This window comes from Cetorhinus maximus, chromosome 4 (genome assembly GCF_964194155.1).
Source record: "Cetorhinus maximus chromosome 4, sCetMax3.hap1.1, whole genome shotgun sequence".
NCBI lineage: Eukaryota > Metazoa > Chordata > Chondrichthyes > Lamniformes > Cetorhinidae > Cetorhinus > Cetorhinus maximus.
Window position 1 is genome coordinate 131,083,087 of NC_135882.1, and position 21,166 is coordinate 131,104,252.

The 21,166-nt window shown below is 43.1% G+C and overlaps 1 protein-coding gene across 3 annotated transcripts in view; it reads left to right on the forward strand.

Moving 5' to 3' along the window:
• The window catches only part of slc35d4 (solute carrier family 35 member D4), a 211,557-nt gene extending 191,942 nt beyond the window's left edge, over window positions 1–19,615 (forward strand). For all 3 annotated transcript variants that reach the window (XM_078540823.1, XM_078540824.1, XM_078540821.1), the window contains one exon: window positions 19,105–19,615. In XM_078540823.1, the coding sequence (XP_078396949.1) occupies window positions 19,105–19,149 (45 nt within the window). In that variant the 3' untranslated portion in view covers window positions 19,150–19,615. The remainder of the gene's footprint in view (window positions 1–19,104) is intronic.
• Window positions 19,616–21,166: the final 1,551 nt, after the last annotated feature.

Consider the following 21,166-nt stretch of genomic DNA (forward strand, 5'->3'; position numbering starts at 1 on the left):
GCTTTGGATCAGGAGCTTGCAGCTGCTATTGGGAGCTTGGTGAGGGTGTGTCTGATCCCCGATTCCAGGCTGCGTGTCTGATCTTTGGATGGGGTGGTGGGGGGGTTTCAATCCCAGGGAAACAGGTAAGCCTGGGTGAGGAAGGGGTGGTAAGTGGGCTGTATCAAGGTACTGCTGCTCCTCCTGACCACAAACAGTACAAGAAAGGCACTTGTCTTTTCTCCAAAGCTATCCTCACCTCCCTTGAACTGCTGCATTTCCTGAGGGCTGGGAAACCCAGCCAGCCAACATTAATCCTGTGAGGCCCCCAGCCTTTCATAAAATTTAAATACCCATCCCACCTCCTGGGAGTGAATTGGCCTTCATCCCCATGCCCAGCCTCTACTGAACCCGGAAGTAGGCAGACTGTGGTCATGTTTGAAATTTCAAAAATTGTTGAATCTCACGTGATCCCAAACCACGCTTTTTTTGGAATTGAAATTCATCTCATTAGTGCTATGAGGCATCAGATGTCCATGGTTAGCAGAGGTAATCCGTTCCCGAAATGTCATCTCAAAATGTGAAACAGGTTGGAATACTTGCTGTGGAAATATCAGTTAGGTTCAGTAAGTGGGAAACATTCATTTAAGGAGCTTGTGTACTATTCATAGATTTATTGTGGCACAGAAGGAACCATTTAGCCTTGGACATTTAGCCTTAGGCTCATTAGACAGCACCCGCCAAACCCACAACCACTACCACCTAGAAGGACAAGGGCAGCCAATAGATGGGAACACCACCACCTGGAAGATCCCCTGCAAGTCATTCACCATCCTGATTTGGAAATATATTGCCGTTCCTTCACTGTCACTGGGTCAAAATCCTGGAACTCCCTTCCTAACAGCACTGTGGGTGTACCTACACCACACAGACTGCAGCAGTTCAAGAAGGCAGCACACCACCACCTTCTCAAGGGCAACCAGGGATGGGCAATAAATGCTGGCCCAGCCAGCAAAGCCAGATACCGTGAATGAATTTTTAAAAATAATTCACACCAAAATTATTTAATTCATTGCATTCAAATTCACAAACTGTCATGTAGGGTTAAAACTCACGTCTCCAGATTAATAGTCCAGGCTTCTTGTTTACCAGTCCACAACATACCCACTATGCTACCATACCCATGTACTTATAAGTTGGATTTAGAGCTAATCATTAAAAAGAGCAAGAAGACAGCAAACTGAATTTTGGTCAAGATATAACTCCCATCATCATCATCACTGAAAATGAGGGTGACTAATGGGAAAATCCAGAAAACCTATTTGTCGTGCATGTTAGCCGAGGAAATCTCCCATGTTCTCGCACTTCATTAAATTTTAAACGTGACTATTTATCTGCCTGTGGTGCTTGCTTGAGTAGCTTCTGATACAACAAGGGGATGTGGAGAGGCTACACAAGTAGACAAAAAATTGGGCAGATAGAATACAATGTGGAGAAATGTGAGGTTGCCACTTTGGTAGGAAAAACAGAAATACAGAGTATTTCTTAAATGGTGAGAGGCTGGGGAGTGTTGAAATTTAAAGGGACTTGGGTGTCCTTGTTCATGAGTTACTGAAAGCTAACATGCAGGTACAACAAGCAATTAAGAGGCAAATGGTATGTTGGCCTTTATTGCAAGAGTATTTGAGTATAGGAGTAAAGATGCCTTACTGTAATTATATAGAGCCTTGGTGAGACCGCACCTGGAGTATTGTGTGGAGTTTTCATCTCCTTACCTGAGGAAAGATATACTTGCCATAGAGGGAGTGCAACGAAAGTTCACCAAACTAATTTCTGGGATGGACGGATTGTCCTATGAGGAAAGATTAAATAGACTGGGCCTTTATTCTCTGGAGTTTAGAAGAATGAGAGGTGATGTCATTCAAACATGCAAAATGGTTACAGGGCTCTACAGGGTAGATACAGGAAGGATATTTCCCCTTGCTGGGAGGGTCGACAACCAGGGGACACCGTTTCAGAATAAGGGCTATTTAGGACTGAAATGAGGAAGAATTTCTTCATTCAGAGGGTGGTGAATCTTTGGAATTCTCTGCCCCAGAGTGCTGTGGAGGCTCAGTCATTGAGTATGTTCAAGACTGAGATCAATAGATTTCTACCTATTAAAAACATCAAGGGATATGGGGACAGTGCAGGAAAATCATGTTGAAGTAGAAGATCAGCCATGATCTCATTGAATGGCGGTACGGGCTCGAAGGGCTGAATGGCCCACTCCTGATCTGATTTCTTATGTTTTTATATATATCCAGAAACATTTTGGAGTCCAAGCTTCAAAAGCAGCAGGCTGTGCATTCATGAAGGTTAATAACTAAGACCTTAAGGTCTCTGCCAATAGCAGTGCTGCTATAGATGCCCCTGAAATTGGCAAGCACCTCACATTGCAGTGCAGGGAACCCCGCCATCACCACAGCACACTACCATGGATAGTCATCTCCGCTAGGTAAGCCCTCACTGTTGCAAATTTTTCAGCATAGCTTCCAATGACACTATCCAAATTCTTTGCTTATAAAGTATCCTATTAATGGTGGTCCCTTTTAGATCCCAATCCTGGGGTTCAATAGCTGAGAATTGGCACGAGCTGAACCTTAAACCTGGGGCTCCTACTCCCCCTCTCACACCTACATAGGCAGTACTTTGTGCATTTCCTATTGCAACCTGCTCTCTCACTTTCTAAATCTCCAATGGTGGGTGCACCTGAGTTTCTTGTGTAGGGAGAAGTGAGTGACACTGGATTCTGAGAGATACTGAGCAAGTCATTCCACTTCTGCACAATTTCCTGTGAAGAAAAAGAAGAAAAGCACAATTGCAGCTTGGTGACACTTTTTCAAACCTGGCTTACAGCAGAATGAGTCACACTGTATTATGCCCAGTGTAGGCACTAGTGACTGTGAGTAGTTGAGAAGAATGAGTGAGAAAAGGATGGTATTAATACCGAGTGAGGGATAAGCCACTGATTTCACCATCTCCTATTCCCTTTAGCCACTAATCTGGAAGTGCTCCATTCAAGTCATGTAAGCCAGAGAGCTATATATGTAATCACATCTATATACATCATGTAGATACATGAACCTTAGAAGGGTGATTTTTGGCTAAATTCTTTCAATGATGTAAATGATAAAGTATGCTGTGTTGTAGAATGGTCATATGGTAAGCATTCAGTGGAATATATGATGGTGTTATGAGAAGAATCTCCTTGTGCTATATGTATTTGAGCACTACTTTGTGTAATATTCTGCTTATCTTGAACAGGATGTTCAGCTCATTGAGTCTGTTCCCCCATTTTAATACTGAGATGAGGAGAATTTCTTTTCTCTGAAGGTCGCTAGTATGTGGAATTCTCTTCCCCAGAGAACAGTGGAGGCTGGGTCATTGAATTTATTCAAGGCAGAGTTAGATAGATTTTTGATAGACAAGGAAGTCAAGGGTTATGGGGGCAGACAGGAAAGTGGAATTGAGGCCAACAAATCAGCCAGGATCTTTTTGAATGCCAGAGCAAGCTTGAAGGGCCGAATGGCCTACTCCTGCTCTTAAATCCTATTTTCTTAGCTGACTGGTGGGCAGCTCCGCCAGCTGGTACCCTTGTGTATTGCCACAAAGCGCTCTTTGCTGCACCACATGAACACGGGGTGCCAATCTTGCTCCCATAAGTTTATCATGGAAGTATCAGGAAAATTTGGAACATGTGGTACTTGCCCATCTCTATTTTAATCTGCCAAAAATTAACTGGATATGTTCTTAAATTTAAATAAATGACTGCAGCTCCACTTTGAGGTGCTTTAGAGGCTCAAAACCCTGCAACAGTGCCAGGTATCTCACTCCACAAGTAGTGAGCTTCCAATGGGAGGGATTCTTCCAAATCTTTAAAATTGGCTTTATCAATTTTCCCGATAAATTCCAAGATTTTTCTGAGGTGCTGGAAAAATCCTAAATTTCAGTCCAGTTCTGGCCTGCAGAATGAGGAATTGTCATTGCCATCATGGGTTGAGGGGATCCTGAGAGGCATATATATGAAGAGTTCAAGCCTGTGAGATTTAGTAACGTGATCACATGCATTACTTGATAATGTCTGTAGTGCAAACATTTAAGGTCCTGACTTTCCATACTAGATTCTGGAAAAGAAGCAACTTGAGGGAAGTTCGCTAACACCAGGAATCCCAGGAATGAGCATGAAATCTTAATTCCTAACCCAAGGAATGAGTCAGATTGAGTGAATCCAGTTTAAGTTTTTTGAACACTCAGTTGTTACTCAGTATGGATGATTTGGATTGGTTTGTACCATCACTGTGGGTGTATAACCAAAATACTGCTGATGCCATTTCTATGATTAGAACCACATCAATGATACTTCTTGAAAACATTTTAAAACGTACAAGATGTTTTAGCATCTTGTTGGAGATGGAGCATCAATCCTGGAATTGCAGTCCCATGCATGTACTCAATTTCTCCCTCAGTGTTACTGGCAGATTGCACCAGGGAGACAGAGTTTAGTCCCGGCTGGAAGTGGATCAATCTACATTATTTTGCCTTAATGGCATCACAGTGGTGCATATGTATTCTCTAGAACCCCAGAGAGTTTCACAGAATGGTAGCATTGAACTGGATCATTGGTTTCAAGAATTCTACTGTTCACGTTCCAAATAGATAGCAAAGTGGGACAAAATCAAGCACTCAGCTTCAACTCTTCATTCTCTCTTGTGCTATTTAACACAACTCCTGAGGGCATACACTTACCAGCATTCGTGGGATTGCAGTTAAATCCCCAAAAAAGTGATATCGAGGGAACTGTAACGTTTAGTGATGTTCAAAACATAACCTGATTTTCTCCAAATTTAATATTTCTTTGGGCTCTATAAGTTCTTTTCCCACTTGATTTTCTCACATTTTTTGATGGTAATAATAAAAACTGAAGAACACAAGAGATTTTTTTTGAAAAATCTCAGGTTATTTAAATTAGCAATAGTAGCTGATCTTACAAGCCTTTAGACATCCTTGATACTGGAAGCATGTTGCACTTGCGAAAATGAGGAGGACCCCAAAGTTCCAATAAAAACAAAAATACCTGGAAAAACTCAGCAGGTCTGACAGCATCTGCGGAGAGGAATACAGTTAACGTTTTGAGTCCGTAGAGTCATACGGACTCGAAACGTTAACTGTATTCCTCTCCGCAGATGCTGTCAGACCTGCTGAGTTTTTCCAGGTATTTTTGTTTTTGTTTCAGATTGCCAGCATCCGCAGTATTTTGCTTTTACCCCAAAGTTCCAACATGGTTAACCCTATTTTATTCCAGCAGCTATATTCTGCCACACCATCACAAGCTGCACTTTATCCAGGAAATTCTTCCAATCCTCTATAAAGCAAATAGTGATTAGCTGTTTTCCAACTTTTGCAGCAACTTGCACTTCTAATTGGTTCTGGTGTACAGAATGGCACTGAAAAGAAGGCACTTGTCAAATATACTGACAAACACACCCCATATCAAACACATTCCATATCAAACACACCCCATATCAAACATACCCCACATTAGCCTCAATCACACTGAAGGTTTTGCCAGTCAATCTCTTCCACCATGACAGTTTCTCCTGGCTTCATGATTTTCAATTCTGCAGGGATAAGGCCTTGTGTTTCTGGCATTTGAAGCCCAGTTTCTGCAATTTTTTCCATCAAGGGCATATTCTCTGGCCTGTTAGTTTCTACAAGTGGTAAGCATCTCATTGACACTAAGATGATTGTTTCCTGGGCCTACATCTTGGTATTTTGGATTGGGGAGGCTGTGTGGGTGAAATACCACTTCCTATACGACTTTTGTGACATGAATACAAAAGCTCCAGTTTTAATCTGGTGCAGAATTCAGGCAGCTGAACTAGTGAAGACAAGCACCACAATCCCAACCTCAGCAGGGTAAGGCCCAGGCAATTTTAACTACCAGGCCTAATCTGTATGTTGCTGGTTAGCTGCTCACCCATAGTGGGCAGGAAGGGGCAGCTGGCTGACAATGGGAGCGCAGGTTCATTTCAAGTGGCAGGAAATTACCGGCTGGCAGCAATGGGAGGGCTTGTCAGCAAAAAGGTAAGTGGCTGGGAGGATCTTGTGGTAGCGAAGGAGAGAGAGCCTAATGTGAGGAGGCCTGAATATCATGAGGTCTTGTGGTGTAGGCTGACTCCTCCTAGCCCCACAAGGAGAGTAAAGAAACTTACCTTAATTGGTCCCTTGTTTTAATATGCCTTTAAGGGATAGCAGCATGCCATCACTTTAAGGGAAGTGTGTCATGCAATTCAGACTCAGTTTCACTTCGGCCTGGAGCAGGACACAGCCCAGCAGCTCTGATGTCTTCAAGCTTTCTTCCCGTGTATATCTGTTCACGTGTGCCTAGAATTAATAAATGAACCCACAATCCCTTATGAACGATTGGTACCTTTATATCATTATAACGTATTCAACACTTATGGTTCTAATTCCTTTTCCTGTACTCTTCACTTGATGGGAAAGGCACAACTGCTCCCTTGCTCATGTCACAGCTGAAATTGCAGTCAGAACCCAAACTGTATGGGCAGAATTTTGCCCTTGATGGGTGGGCGGGCCTGACTGACCCGGCGGCGGGCGGGCAGCCAATCGCTGTTGCCGAAATGGGCCCCGCCGCCATTTTACGTGGGCGGGCTAATTAAGGCCTGCCCAGCGTGTCGCCCGACGGGTAGAGCTATGCGTTTCCTGTGCGGGCAGGGGGGGATTCCCCAACTGCGAAAGTGCGCTCTTCCGCGCATGTGCACGAAAGAGCGCACATCTCCCTGAGGCTAAGTGGTGCCTCAGGGAAATCGCTAAAAGGTGTGAAAGAATATAAATAGATCAATAAAAAAATCATTAACATGCCCCCTCATGTGAAAAAGTCACACGAGATGGGTCATGCTAATGAATTACGCAGAAACTTTTTTAAATCCGAAAACAAACCTCATCCCGCCACTGGATGAGGTTTGTTAAAAATTCTCCTACCTGCCTGCCCGTTGGGCCCGTGCGCCGAGCCGAAGGTCGCACAGGCTCCTCAAAATCCTCGTCAATTGGTGACTTGATGGCCTTAACAAGGCCTTTAATTAATGGCGGGCGCGCGTCATGCTGCATAGCGCGCCCGCCGACCTAAACATCACGATGCCGCGCACTGATGTCAGGACGCTTGCGCGACGTCAGCGCATGACATTTTAAGTGCTGACGTGCGGACTCCGCCACCCACACGCCAGCCAGAAGATTCAGCCCTATATGTAAAAAAGGGTTCAGACCAATGTCCTTGACACCTGTTTGAAAGAGCAGTTAAAATTGAAGACAGTGGGATCAGCCAACACACAAGCAGTGCCATGGTGGCGGAGGAAAATCTGGGAGGCTTTCAGCTTCTAACACACCTGCTCCTTTTGCCATTTTGTTGTTTTTTGTCAGGTGTGGCCTTACAAAACTGTATTATCCTCCCTCTGCGTGGTGGTAAGCCAATGAAAGGTGATTTCAAATCCACCAATGTGGGGGTTGGGGGGGGAGGGGGGGGTGCGGGGGAGTGTCAGGCCAATAATTCTTGTACATGTGCCATACCAACATTTTTCATTTCTTTTAGCTTCCATTATGTTTCGGCTGTAGACCCAATGTTGCACAAGCTTTTTCTAACCAAGTTTGTTGTTCAATTTTTTGTTATGATTAATCCGTTTACCTTCAAAACAAAAGAGCAAGAGAGGGAAACCAGGAAGTCTATTCATGTAAAAGAAATGCAACCCAAGGATCTTATCATTTATCTTCATGTGACAAATTTCCACTAGTGAAAGGGTTGTTGGTGTCTGACATTGGAAGGGTTCAAAACCTTTGGGGAAAATATGCTCATTCCCTATGGGAAATTGTATGACTTATCCATTGTTGATTCCTAGAGCGAAACATGAATTATCGGCCAATGCTAGGAGGAGGAGAGAACAAGTGGTAATTTACTTAGGCCAAACTAAATTTGAAATTTAAAAAACTTGTCTAAGCAGCAAAGATGATAAATAATATTATAATGATTTTGTATATTTGTTACACTGCATAAGTGGATTATAAAAGGGGGCTTCTCACAGAGCAGACCTGTCAACAATAAACACAAATAGCTTTTGAAGTTTACACCATAGCCTAATTGATGTTTATGTTATGGCAATGTAGGATACAGTTGCACAATATTTAGTGGTTGGATAACTCAGTTTGCTCATCCTGTCATCTGTGGGCGGAGTGGATTGTAGGCATTATTGCGGCTTATAAATGCACTGCTTTTAAATAATAAAATAAATGCAGTGCTAGCTGTTTATTACCACGGCCCATGAACTCTCCACGATAATATTATCATTACACCAGTCCCTCCAAATCGACAGGAGCTCCTATCAAAAGGAGACACCCACTAACCCAACCTTGTAAAATGTAGCCGTCCACAAAAGTTTTCTTAAATTAAAAAGAAATCTAAATCTACTACAGCCGCTGAACTTGTGATTATATATACAATACAGGATTACCATGATGGCTTATCAAGATAAAGCATTTGGCCTGATGCCATTATGGTTTGTCCATACACCACCTGCACCCAATCAGATGATAACAGTGGCCTTTTAGATATATTGTATAGATTGCTATCTATTTCCATGTATTATATCATCTACCCCCACCTCTAGTTAAATACAAGAATCATAACTTTGCAGAAGATAAAGAGTTCAAAGAGTTGACTGCTCCAGATGTATTATGTAGAGCGAAAGGGGGAGAAACAAATTAATGAGCTGAAAGCAACAGCTGTACTTTCCTGCAGAGTTGACATGCATATGAACAGGAGTAGGGCATACAGCCTCTTGAGCTTTTTCCTTCATTCAGTGAGATTCTGGCTGATCTGCATCCTAACTCCATCCATCTACCTTGGCTCCGTATCACTTAATATTCTCAGCTAGCAAAGATCTATCAGCCTTGGATTTAGAATTATTAATTGAGCTTGCAACGACTGCTTTTTGTGGGAGAGAATTCTGCATTTCTACTACCCATTGCAAGAAGACGTGTTTCCTAACTTCCTTCAGTAGTTGAGTCAGCTTGATTACTTGGCTGAATGATATAGCATGTTTGAGCAAGTTGGGATTTTACGCTGTGTTTGCAAACAATAGCATTTCTACACCACTATTAATGAACAGGTATCATTTCACACGAAAGTAGTACAGCATGCAGAATTAGCATTCAGTATTTCATTGGCATCCCTTAAAGGTTAGGGATCTTCAACAATTATAGCCTCCAATCAGGCAAAATGTTCATTGCAGAGGCATATTGTTGATGCCGGACTGTGGGGAAATTCTTAACCAGTAAATATCAGATTTAAAACTCCAAGTAAAACTTATCATATTTTCAATGAAGATATAAATACAGTTCTGCTTATGAAATGTAAATCACTTGTTATTTGTATCAGATCTGCGAGATCTAATCATAAAATGACTCTGTAATACAAATACTGTATTAGCAGTTTAAAAATGATTGCTAAAAGCAAAATACTATGGATGCAGGAAATCTGAAATAAAAACAGAAAAAGCTGGAAAAACTCAGCAGGTCTGACAGCATCTGTGGAGAGCGAAATAAAGTTAACATTTCCAGTCCATATGACCCTTCTTCAGAGCTAAATAGAAGTAGAAATGTTTCAGAAATGCAATATATATGGTTCTTTGCATGCTCTCCTATTCTTTGACAATATGTTTGCATGCAGTAATGACTGCAGGCATATCTACCAGAAATTTTCACCACTTTAGTCATTGTCTTTGAACAAATTCATGAAAACAACACACAATGTTATTACTGCTTTCTGCCAAAATAAAGACAGATAAAAGGAATGTAGTGAAATTTTACCAAACCTGTTAGAACAAACGTGCTTCCTGAGCTCATAAATCACTTCTAATTTGCTGCAACAGTCCTGATCTTTAAACTATCCACATTTGAAAGGGGCAGTTGCTGATATAGGCCAAAAATGAAATTGTTAACCAAATGCATTAATGTCAATTAAAGTTGCCCATTTTGGTGTCTCTAGTACTCCATTTATTTTGAGAAGAAACGGGTGGAGGCCAGTGTTTTATTGGAAAGTAAGCCTATGATTGATGTCCTATTACGGGGATAAGGCAGGGGAACGGGACTAGGTAGAATGCTCTTTCAGAGAACTGAGTGCAGACTCGATGGGCCGAATGGCCTCCTTCTGCACTGTAAAGTTTCTGTGATTCTATGGTCAGAAGGTTACAGGAAGATGGTATTTTTTTCTATTTCTCTCTCTCTGGACTGGATTTTACGAACCAACCTGGGAGGGCAAGCAGCCAGTAGTACCCGTAAAATAGGATGGAATGCCTGTCACCAGTCCACCTGCGCGATTTTACAAGCAATGGGGAAGGTGTCAGGTGAGCTGCCTACCCTTGGCCCAGTGAAGCCCTTAAGCAGGCAATTAATGCCCATTTAAAGGCCTTATCACAACACCACCCAGATTTAACGGGTGGTGGGCAGTAAAAGGGGTGCCTAATTTCTGGGTCCCTGGTGCCAATCGGAGGCCTCCCATCTGACAGATTTCCCCGCCCATAGCCACCCTTCGCCCCGATCTGTGCAACATGCCCCCTATCCCCCTCAACAGGACCTGCCAGCCCAGCTGAGGGGAGATCCCAGACTTACCTGGAGATCCAGGTCTGTTACTTAACGCCTCCTCCTTGGCCTAGCTGCAGTACCGGCAGTGGCCACCATCCCCAGTGGCGCTGCCAGTACTGCAGGGCTGCTGGCCTCCAATTGGCCAGTAGCTCCATGAGGTGGGATTTCTCTAGAAATGAGCAAAGGTCCCACCTCATAACAATTAAAGGCCCATTGACCAAAATATTAAAGCAGGGCAAGCCTGTGGAGTGGAGTAAATGCCCTGGCATTTACACTGGGGTGCAGGGTGCTTGCCCGCAGCATAAATCCAGCCCGCTTTTTCTCTCTCTGGCTAACATGCCCAATTTTCCTCCCGCATGGGCTGAATCTCATTGTTTACACAGTGTGTCTCTTTGGAAAAACTCTTAAGGTGCCACATTGAAAGATTCTCTTGGGCAATTGGCAGAGATAAATATGCCCTGACTTGGTTTAGCACACAGTAGTGGCCATTGTTTGCACAAACTACCCCCTATAGGTGGTGGAGATTGTAATCGGTAATTCTTTTCTAAGAGAATGCTGATGAAACAGCGGAGCTGATCCGTGTAATGTGGAGAAAGGACTGCAGATGCTGGAAATCTGAAATAAAAACAGAAAATGCTGGAAACACTGATCAGGTCAGCTTGCATCTGTGGAGAAAGTAATATAGGATTTTGGGTTGATAACCTCTCATTACAGTTGCATAGAATATACAGTACAGAAACAGGCCATTTGGCCCACTAGTCTGTGCTAGTGCTTATACTGTACATGAGTCCCTCCCCATTCCATCTACCTCACCTCAGCCTTTCAGCTTACCTTTCTATTCCCCTTTTCCTCCATGTACTTGTCAATTTTCCTTTTGAAAGCATTCAAGTGAAGTGCCTCAACCAATTCCTGTGTTGGCAAGTTCCATGTTTTAAACACTCTTTAATTGAAGAAATCTCATCTTATTCATGTCTATTTATTTATCCATAACTTTCTTGCACTTTTGGCCTCTATTTTTGGATTCTCCCACAGGTGGGAACATTATTTCTTTCTGTCCTACCCATTCATAAATTTAAAGGCCTCTATCAGGTCACGTATAAGTCTTTTAAGCTCGTTTTTTTTTTAAAAGCCCCAACCTGTTCAGTCTTTCCTGATAGCTGTAATATCTCAGTTCTGATACCATCCATGTGGATTTTAGTTGCACTTTTTCCAGTGTTGCTATGTTTTTATAGTGCGAAGACCTGAACTGTGCACGGTCCTCTTAATGTGGCCTGACCAGCATCCTATACACGTTTAACATAACTTCATGACTTTTGAATTCTGTCCCCCTTGAAATAAATCCCAGGGCTTTGTTAGCATTTTCGATTTCTTTGCTGATCTGCAATAATGTTGTCCATAATTTGTTCACTTAATTGTATTCCTAGATCCCTTTGTTCTTCTAAGCCATTTAGTTTATGAATTTTCCCTGAGGTGATGTTTCTATTTTTCCTACCAAAGTCCATCAGCTCACATTTATCTTATGTTAAAGTTCATTTGCCAGTAACTGTCCAGACTGCAAGCTTTCTAATGTCTTGTATTTTGTTGCATTCTTCTTCAGTGTTAGCTACACCCCCATACCCACTACCCCTATAATTTTGAAATTGAGTCACTTGTTCCTGAGTCCAAATCATAAATGTAAATTATGAATAACAGTAGTTCTAGCACTAATCTTTGAGGAACACTGCTCTCTACCTTCCTCCAGTCTAAAAGACTACCCTTTACCCCTACCCTCTACTTTCTACTTTTTGGCCAATTTGCCTCCCCAATCAGCTATATTTCCTCTAACTCTGCATGCCCTACCCTTTGTCATGAGTGTATGTTGTGGTACCATAGAAACACATTTTGAAAAACCCAGTCTGTGACATCCATTGCATTTCCTTTGTCTACTCTTTCCCTTACCTCTTCAAAGAATTCTACCAGGTTAGTTGAACATGACTTAGCCTTTCAGAATCCATGCTGAATATTTATTATTACATGTTCTGTCTCTAGATGCTCTTCCATCACCCCTTTTATTAGAGATTCCTGTATCCTTCATATCACTGATGTTAAGTTGACTGGTCTGTAGTTTCCATTTTGTAAAAGGGAACAACATTGGCTGCCCACCAGACCTATCGCACTACCTCCTGTTCTATGGACTTATTTATATAAATTATTACCTCTGATATCTCCTCCCTAGTTTCCTTGATTATGCCTGGTGCATACCATCGAGACCTGGGTTTTATCCTCTTTTAGTTTCCTGAACTGAAAGATGAACAATTTTTAAATCAAATACAGAGCCAGGGAAACGGGGACAAGGAAAGAGAAAAAAAAATCTGTAATTGGGTGGAGGGCAGGAGATTATTAAATAACAGACAAAAGAAGATGATAATGATAGAAGAAGCAAACAATGGCTCCAGAAGAGTGTCAATGGTTACAGCAGAAATGCAGAGGATCGGTGAAGCATGGTAAATCTGGCAAAGTAGGGAAGGCTCCATCCAGTGGTCCAAGAATGTAGTGCAAGAAAGTCAGGTGGGCCCTGGGGGTGTAGATCATTCTTTCGGCCGTGTAGGAATAGAGTGGGCAGGATTTAAATTAGCCCATTGCAGAGGGAACCATGGCAACTGGGCCCACTTGGTCATGGGAGATGCCCCGATCAGTCTCCCGGCAGCAACAGAATCTCCCCAGATTAAGTCGGAAGGTGAAAGGGGGTGACAGCGGATTCCTGGTCGCCAGTGGAGGGATGCCAATTAGGTTCATTAATGAGCCAATTGATACCTGTTATCCCTGAGCCCATGGAAATTTAATGGTGGTTCAGGGATTAAGTAGAGGCCACATGGCCTTCCCATGCCCTCAGAAGACTGCCCAGCAAAGCCTGGCAGGTATGCCAGTGGCCTCCTGGTTGGGGAGCGGTGGGTGGGGGTCCCTCGTAGTCGAGCACTCAGTACTGATCAAGGGACCTGGAATCGGGCAGGGGGTTGCTTGCTGAAAGTCACCCCTTGCCCTTGCCTTCGATTCCCCTCCCCTTCCCGCGACTCCGCCCCACGAACCCCCTCCACCCTCTCCCCCCCACCCCCCCCGGCCTTCAATCGCCTTTTGATCTAGAGTCCTACATTGAGTGGCACTTAAGTGCCTGAAGGGCCGTTGATTTTGTGGGGCCTCCCACACAGGCCTAACGCGGATCTGCCACCAGTTCTCCAACAAGTGGGCGACACCCACATCAGCCTGACAAAATCACAGCCAGCATCTCCACCCTAAGCACCAGCCCACTCCACCCTCAATTTTCAGTAGCTGTGGCGCACCCATGCTATATTAACAAGGCCTGTTGTCAGAGAGGCGGTTAAGGTTTGAAGTTACTAAAGTTATTGTTAATGATGATGAAGGCTATAAAGTGCCTAGTAGAAAGATGAGGTGCTGTTCCTCAAATTTACATTGAGCTGCATGGGAAGCATGTAGGAAGCCAAGGTCGGAGTGGGATTGGAGATCTAAAGTGGCAAATGACCAGAATTCAAGGTCACTTGTGGACTGAACAGAGATGTTCAGTAGTGATCACCCAATCTTTGTTCGGTTTCCCCAGTATAAAGGGAGCAGTGAATACAGGATATAAGGTTTGAAGAAGTACAGGTCAATCACCTGGAAGGAGTGTTTGGCTCCCTGGACAGAGGAAAGGAATGAGGAAAATTTGTAGCTGTTGCATTTCCTGCGCTTGCTTGGGAACGTGCAGGTGGAAGGGGAGCAGGAATTGGGGTTGATGAACAACTGGATCAGGATGTCAGAGAGTTAATAGTCCATTAGGAATGCTGAAAGGTGGGTCAGGTTGTGCTGGAGGTGGTGTAGGATGATTAGTCGAATGTGGAGATTGGTGGAGTAACAAATGTGGAAAGGGGAACAGTGTAGATTGTTTACCTTTAATTCTTTAATTAGAATATGGTAAGTAGCCTTTAGGAGGTCTTGTGGCATTGTGGGTAGCATCCTTGCCTCTGAGCCAGAAGCTCTAAATTCAAGTCCCACTCCAGGGCCAGAATTTTCAGCACGGCGAGCAGGGGCGGGGCCTGCCCGCCGAGGCATAAAATGATGTGCAGTGACGTCGGGCGGCATCCCGACATCACCACACGTCATTTAGATTTTCAGTTCAGCGGGCGCACAGCTGACTCTGAGCTTAAGGTTGGCGGGCAGGTGAAGAGCCCAGGCGGCCTTCACATTTTTCATGGAACCTCATCCACGGGCAGGATGAGGTTTCATGAAGGGTTTATAAATTAAATAAATTTTTTCATTAATGTTCATTGACATGTCCCAACTCATGTGATACTGTCACATGAGGGGACATGCCTTAAAATATTTTCTTTTCTTTATTTAAATTTTTAAACCTTAAACTAATCTCCCTGAGGCAGCTCTGTGCCTCAGGGAAATTTCCACGCTCTTTTGCATGCATGCGCGAAAGAGTGCAGGCCCCGACTCAGGGAACCCCTGCCCGCCCAGGGAATGCTCAGCGCTTCCGAGCGCACGTCACGTTGGGTAGACCCTAATTGGCCCTCTCTCGTAAAATGGAGCAGACCCGATCGGGGATGCTGATCGGGTCCACCCCCACGCAATCCCCCCAACATGGGAAAATTTCTCCCCTAGGTCTTGATGGCCAAGGAAGATGCATTCATAATGTGGCCAAACAGGCTGAGTATCAACTTGTAAATTCTTCCAACATAGGGCAGTGGCAGGTGGTAAGAGCATGAGAGATTCCTGGTCAGCCATGGGATGACCACATGTGTACATAATCAAGTGATGGAAAGAAATTGGAACCTCTACTATCACTGCCTGTCACTCCAGGCTACAGCATGAGTGTAAAAGTGTATGTTGCCACAGCATTTTGGGGGTGTTGTGGGGGAGGGCTGGATCAGTTGGCTGTATGGCCAGTGTGGATCAAATTGGTACTAACAGAGTGGGTTTCAATTCCAGTTCCAGTTGAGGTGGATTCAGGACCTGCCTCTTTGCCTTACCTGTGGTGGAGGTGTGGCACTGTGGGTTGGAGCTCCCTTCAGGCAGAGAACTCAGGAAGAAGAACTGGCTTTTGATCAGAACCTGTTTATGCACTTGCAACATGCTGCAATGCTTTTCATTTGGTAGTGAACTCATTTATGTAATCTAAATTTAACAATTGAAAGAAGGGAGCAAATAGTTTGATTGAAGAATGTAAGAAAATCTAAACTAAATTAGGCATAGTATGTTTATGTGTTAGCCATTTTAAATCAAAATACAGTATTTGTATGTGAGATTGCTGCATTAGCATTTTAGAGTAAGAAGATTTAGAATAATCAGCTTTTGGTTTTACAAGCAAAATGCTATTCAGACAGGCTGAAGATATATTTTATAATCTCATGCCATACAGTATCGCATATTGTTATACTGAGTACCCTGGTCAAATGTTTATCTGTGATTTAGCTGCTATTGTAAATTACTGACAGATTGTGCTGAACTAACAAAAAATGAAGTATATTATTTAAACTGTTTAGAACTGATTACCTCAATAATAATTAATATTGTGCTGATTGATCAGTATTTATTCATTCTGAATGCAAATCTGCTACTTGAAAATAAAAATTTGTGTAACTACAGAAAAGAGCGGGTGGGTGGGACAAATTGGACAAGTTTTTGCAAAGAGCCATACAGGCACAATGGGCCGAATGGCCTCCTACTGTGCTGCAAGACTCTGATTATAAGTTGTTGTTCTTGTCACTGATGATGACCTGCAGCTTGTTTGAAAAGTAGTTCCAATATCTTGTTACAATCCTTTCAAATTGAAAGCTGTGCCTGAATTATAAAAATGTAAGAATTAGGGGCAGAAGTAGACTATTTAGCCCTTTGAGTCTGCACCACCATTCATTAAAATCATGGCTGGTCTGCTATCTTAATTCCTATATCCTGCACAATCACCATATCCGTTGATTTTCTTAGAATCCAAAAATCTATCGATCTTTTGAATTCATTCATTGACTGATCATCCACAGTTCTCTGAGGCACAGGATTGCAAAGATTCACAACTCTCTGAGTGAATAAACTTCTCACCTCAGCTCTAAATGGCTGATGTCTTACTCTGAGACAGTGACCTCTAGTTCTAGAATCCCCAGCCAGGGGAAACATCCTCCCAGCATCTACCTTATCAAGCCCCTTAAGAATCTGATATGTTTCACTGAGATCACCTCTCATTCTTCTAAACTTTGTGGAATATTGGTTTAGTCTACAGAATCTCTGCCAATTGGCAACCAGTTGTGTTTGACAAGCCCCTCATCCCAGGAATTAATCTAGTGAATCTCTGTAAGCCTCCTCTAAGGCAAGCATGTCCTTTCCTAGGTAAGGAAGTCAAAACTGTACATGGTACTCTAGGTTTGGTCTCACCAGGGTCTTAATTGCAGAAAGACTTCTTTAATCTTATATTCCTATCCTTTTGACATAAAGGCTAACATACTATTTACTTTCCAAATTTCTTGCTGTACCTGCATGATAACTTTCCATGATTCATGTATAGTGACACCCAGGTCCTCCTGAATACCAACGTTTCCTGGTCTCTCACCACATGATGGGCCAAGTGGCCTCTTTCTGTGCCATAAACTTTCTATGATCCTATTCTATGACTTAAATAATATTCTGCTTTGCTATTTTTCCTACCAAAGGACATAATGTCATAGGGAAGAATTTTCCTGTTGCCATGTGGGGGCGGGGCCCGCTCACCGATGTGTAAAATGATGCGCAGTGACATCAGGCGGGTGTCCCGACGTCACCGCGCGTCATTTGGATTTTCAGTTCGGCGGGCACACAGCCGAGTCGAGGAATCAATGAGACTTTGAATGAGGCCTATAAAGGGTAAGATGCTCAAAGGAAGAGAGAAAATTGGAGGAATAAGTGGAAAGGCTAAGCTTACAAGGCTTTTCAGTGTTACCCACAACATTAAGAGTGGGACAAATGGAAGCAAGAATAACCAGATGGGAAGGTTTCTGAGAGGGGGAAGGAATTACACACCAGGAGGCTGGTAGTCGGAATTCTCTACCAAAAAGCATTGCTCTAGCACTGTCCTGAAATTCTTTCGAAAGAAATAAAGAACTTGAATATACTGCATTCTGAAAAGGAAAGATTTGCAGGATTATGAGGAAAGATTGGGGATTGGATTAATTGGGCAGCCCTATCAAAGAGCACAGACGAAATGGGCAGTATTTAATGCTCTCCCTCATGGCGAGTTTGGTGACAGTGGAGGAGCATTTAATCAAATGGGAGGGTGTCAGGTGATTAAGTCTGTGGCGGGAAGACCTGTGGACAGATTTCCCACCCTGTTGCCAATTGGGGCCCTTAAGTGGGCATTATTTACCCACTTAAGGGCCCTATCCTGCCGTTACTGGTATCCATCCAATGACAGCAGGGGAGTTACCATGTAGGAAGCCCAAAAAGCAAACCCTATCAGGGATTCTTGCGGACTCCTGGGGGTGGCGGTTGTGGTGGGGGTGGGGGGTGCGGTGCGGGGGACGTGGGTCCCTCACTGAAAGATACTCAATGCATTGGGAAAGGAGGCCCACTGAGAGCCAACCCCCTGCCCTTGCTGCCACCCACCCCTCCTCCACGACCCCCAGGCGATCCTCGGCCTCGGGTGAGTTAGTACTGACAGCAGCTACTACCTCCCTGGTGGCGCTGCCGATCAATGAAGAGCTGCCAGCCTCTGATTGGCCAGCAGCTCTTAGTGGGTGGGACTTTTGCTCCCAGAGACCTTGATCCCAGGTAAGGCCCGCCACTGCTTAGTTAAGTGCCTAAGGCTTTCGCCGGCTCTCCAGCCAGCGGGTGAGAGCCCCGTTGCCTCCATTAAATACTGCCCAATATGTCAAATGACTACCTTTGTACTGTATCATTCTATTATTTGAACTTGCATTTCAATAGTGCCTTTCATGACTTCAGGAAGTCTCAAATAAATTTCTAGTTAATGAATTACTTTTGAATAGTTAAGGATAGTAACCAGTTTTCTCACAAGACCTTACAAACAACAAATGAACTAAATGACCAATTAATCTTCGTGCTTTTTATTGCCGTTGATTGAGCAATAAATGTTGATCGTGGCAACTGCTCTTCTTTGAACAGTGTCATTAGAATATTTTACATCCACCAAAACAGGCAGATGGGACTTTGGTTAGCATTTTTGAAAGAAAGTAACTCTGTTAAGGAAGCACTCATTCAATCCTGCACTGAAATGTTAGCCTATATTATGTGAGGCTTGAGATCACAATCTTCTAATTCAGAGGCCAGTATGCTAACAAGGTGCTAACTGGACACTAAAGAGATGAGTTACTTTTTTTTTACCCCCAGTGGTGTCAGTGTATCCTGACCTCAGTTTATCACCTCTAATTGATTGAGTTTGAACTAATAATGTAATTTGCTCTGTCTTTCCAGCCTCATGTTTGGAGCACTTGGAGAAGCCTTACTTGTTTATGCTGAGAGAAATGGAGCAGAAATAAAGGGATGAAGATGGTGCCACATATCTAGATGCTACATTTCTTCTTGTTTAGACATCCATTTCTCAAAGGAAATGATGTACAGATTACAATTTTCAACAGAAAAGCAATTTTCCCCTTCCCTCCTTTCTACAAATAGACACGATTGAAGAACACATAGGCAGCTCAGTGATTAAGATTCGTCTTGAGGCCTTGGACAACAAACATTTTTACTGTGCCGTGTGAGAACCTAAAGAGGAAGAAACCGGCAGTGTATCTGATGACAACAATGTGTGTGTGTGAACCACTTTTAGCTTTACCTTCTCATGCTGGGAACTGGAACACTGCGGTCAATTCATAACAGGAACAGGAAATGTAGTTCTCTCCTCTGGATGCCCCAGCCCTCTGACAAGGCCTCAGAGAGGAGTACTGTGAACAATGCAGCAACACAAATAAAGATTATTTAAATAGATTGCAGTATTTTTTTCCCAGAGGTCTAAATGTGAATATGCTTTTTAAAAGACTTTCTCATTGTTCTGCAATCACTCTGTTGAATAAGGTACCATGGAAGAAAACTGCTGGGAGAGCCATTTTTCATGAATCGTATGACTTTTAATTCCAGATCCACTGCGGTGCATAAAATATTTACTAATATGTTTCAAATGATATTGTGCAAGCCAAGTTTAGCTTTCCATTTTTTTCTCATAAATGCTAAAATATCTTCTTCCAAGAAAAGATTATATCTTATTAAGCTTGTATTTAAATAGGGGACAATCATTAACAATGCAGTCTCTTTATAATAAAAACAAGAGGCAAAACTCTTGAAACGAGGTGTTGTGATTCACAAACATGTATGTTCGGTATCCAAGGGCCAAAGTGGAATTGCAGTATGTACTTCAAATTGAGAGAAATCTTTTTTTTTGTATAACCTATTAAGACTCACTGCCTTTTAAAAAAAAGTACAGCTATAGCCACATAACTAGATTCCTTTTGAAAATCAAAACTTGAACACAAGGTAGAATTAACTCCCTCTGTTCTTCCAATAGTAACCAGGGGCAGCAAGAGTTAAAAATTCAAGCACTACACTTACAGCTTTTTACCCATCCCATGGACATTTTAACAGTATTTTGCTTGAATGGCTGTGGCTCATAAATACTGTAAATCAGGGTCTTAACACTGAGATAGGACCCTGATGCAACTTGAACTGTGGGCACAGGCAGTAGAGGTAAGTGTAAAACTTACCTTTGGGGGTCCCGAGGAGCAGGAAGTGTCACAAAGAAAGTTTGGGCCATTGCCCCACAGTGGAGGCAGTGATATTGTCACTAGACTAGTACTCCAGAGATCCAGAGTAATGATCTGGGCACCTGGATTCGAATCCCACCACAGTAGCTGGTGAAATTTGAATTCAATAAAAAAGAAATCTTGAATTAAAAGTCTAATGATGACCATGAAACCATTGTTGATTGTTGTAAAAACCCATCTGGTTTACTAATGTCCTTTAAGGAAGGAAATCTGCTGTCCTTACCTGGTCTGGCCTACGTGTGACTCTAGGCCCACAGCAATGTGGTTGACTCTTAAACGCCCTCTGAAATGGCCTAACAAGCCACTCAGTTGTAGCAAAAATGCTAAAGTCTACCCTGGGATCAGCTCTCACCTGGCCTGACTTGTCGACACAGCAACTTCTTGGCATGGCCCAATTTTCATGGATCCATAGCGAGCAAGCTGCCTCTGGTTGCCTATTTCATTGGGGAGCCAGCTAGGAGCATGCTGATGAGACCAGGTCACGCACTGTAGCGTCCAGGCAGGCAGTTGTGATTCCTGCTAACAACCCACCCGGGAGTTAGTTTTCCCCTTTTAGGCTATTACTGTTTTTTTATGAATAGGGTGTAATTGCAGAAACTTCGATTGAATTAACCTGATATAAAACCTTCACTTTTGTAATATAGGAACATAAAAAATAGGAGCAGGAGTAGGCCATTTGGCCCGTCGAGCCTGCTCCACCATTCAAACAGATCATGGCC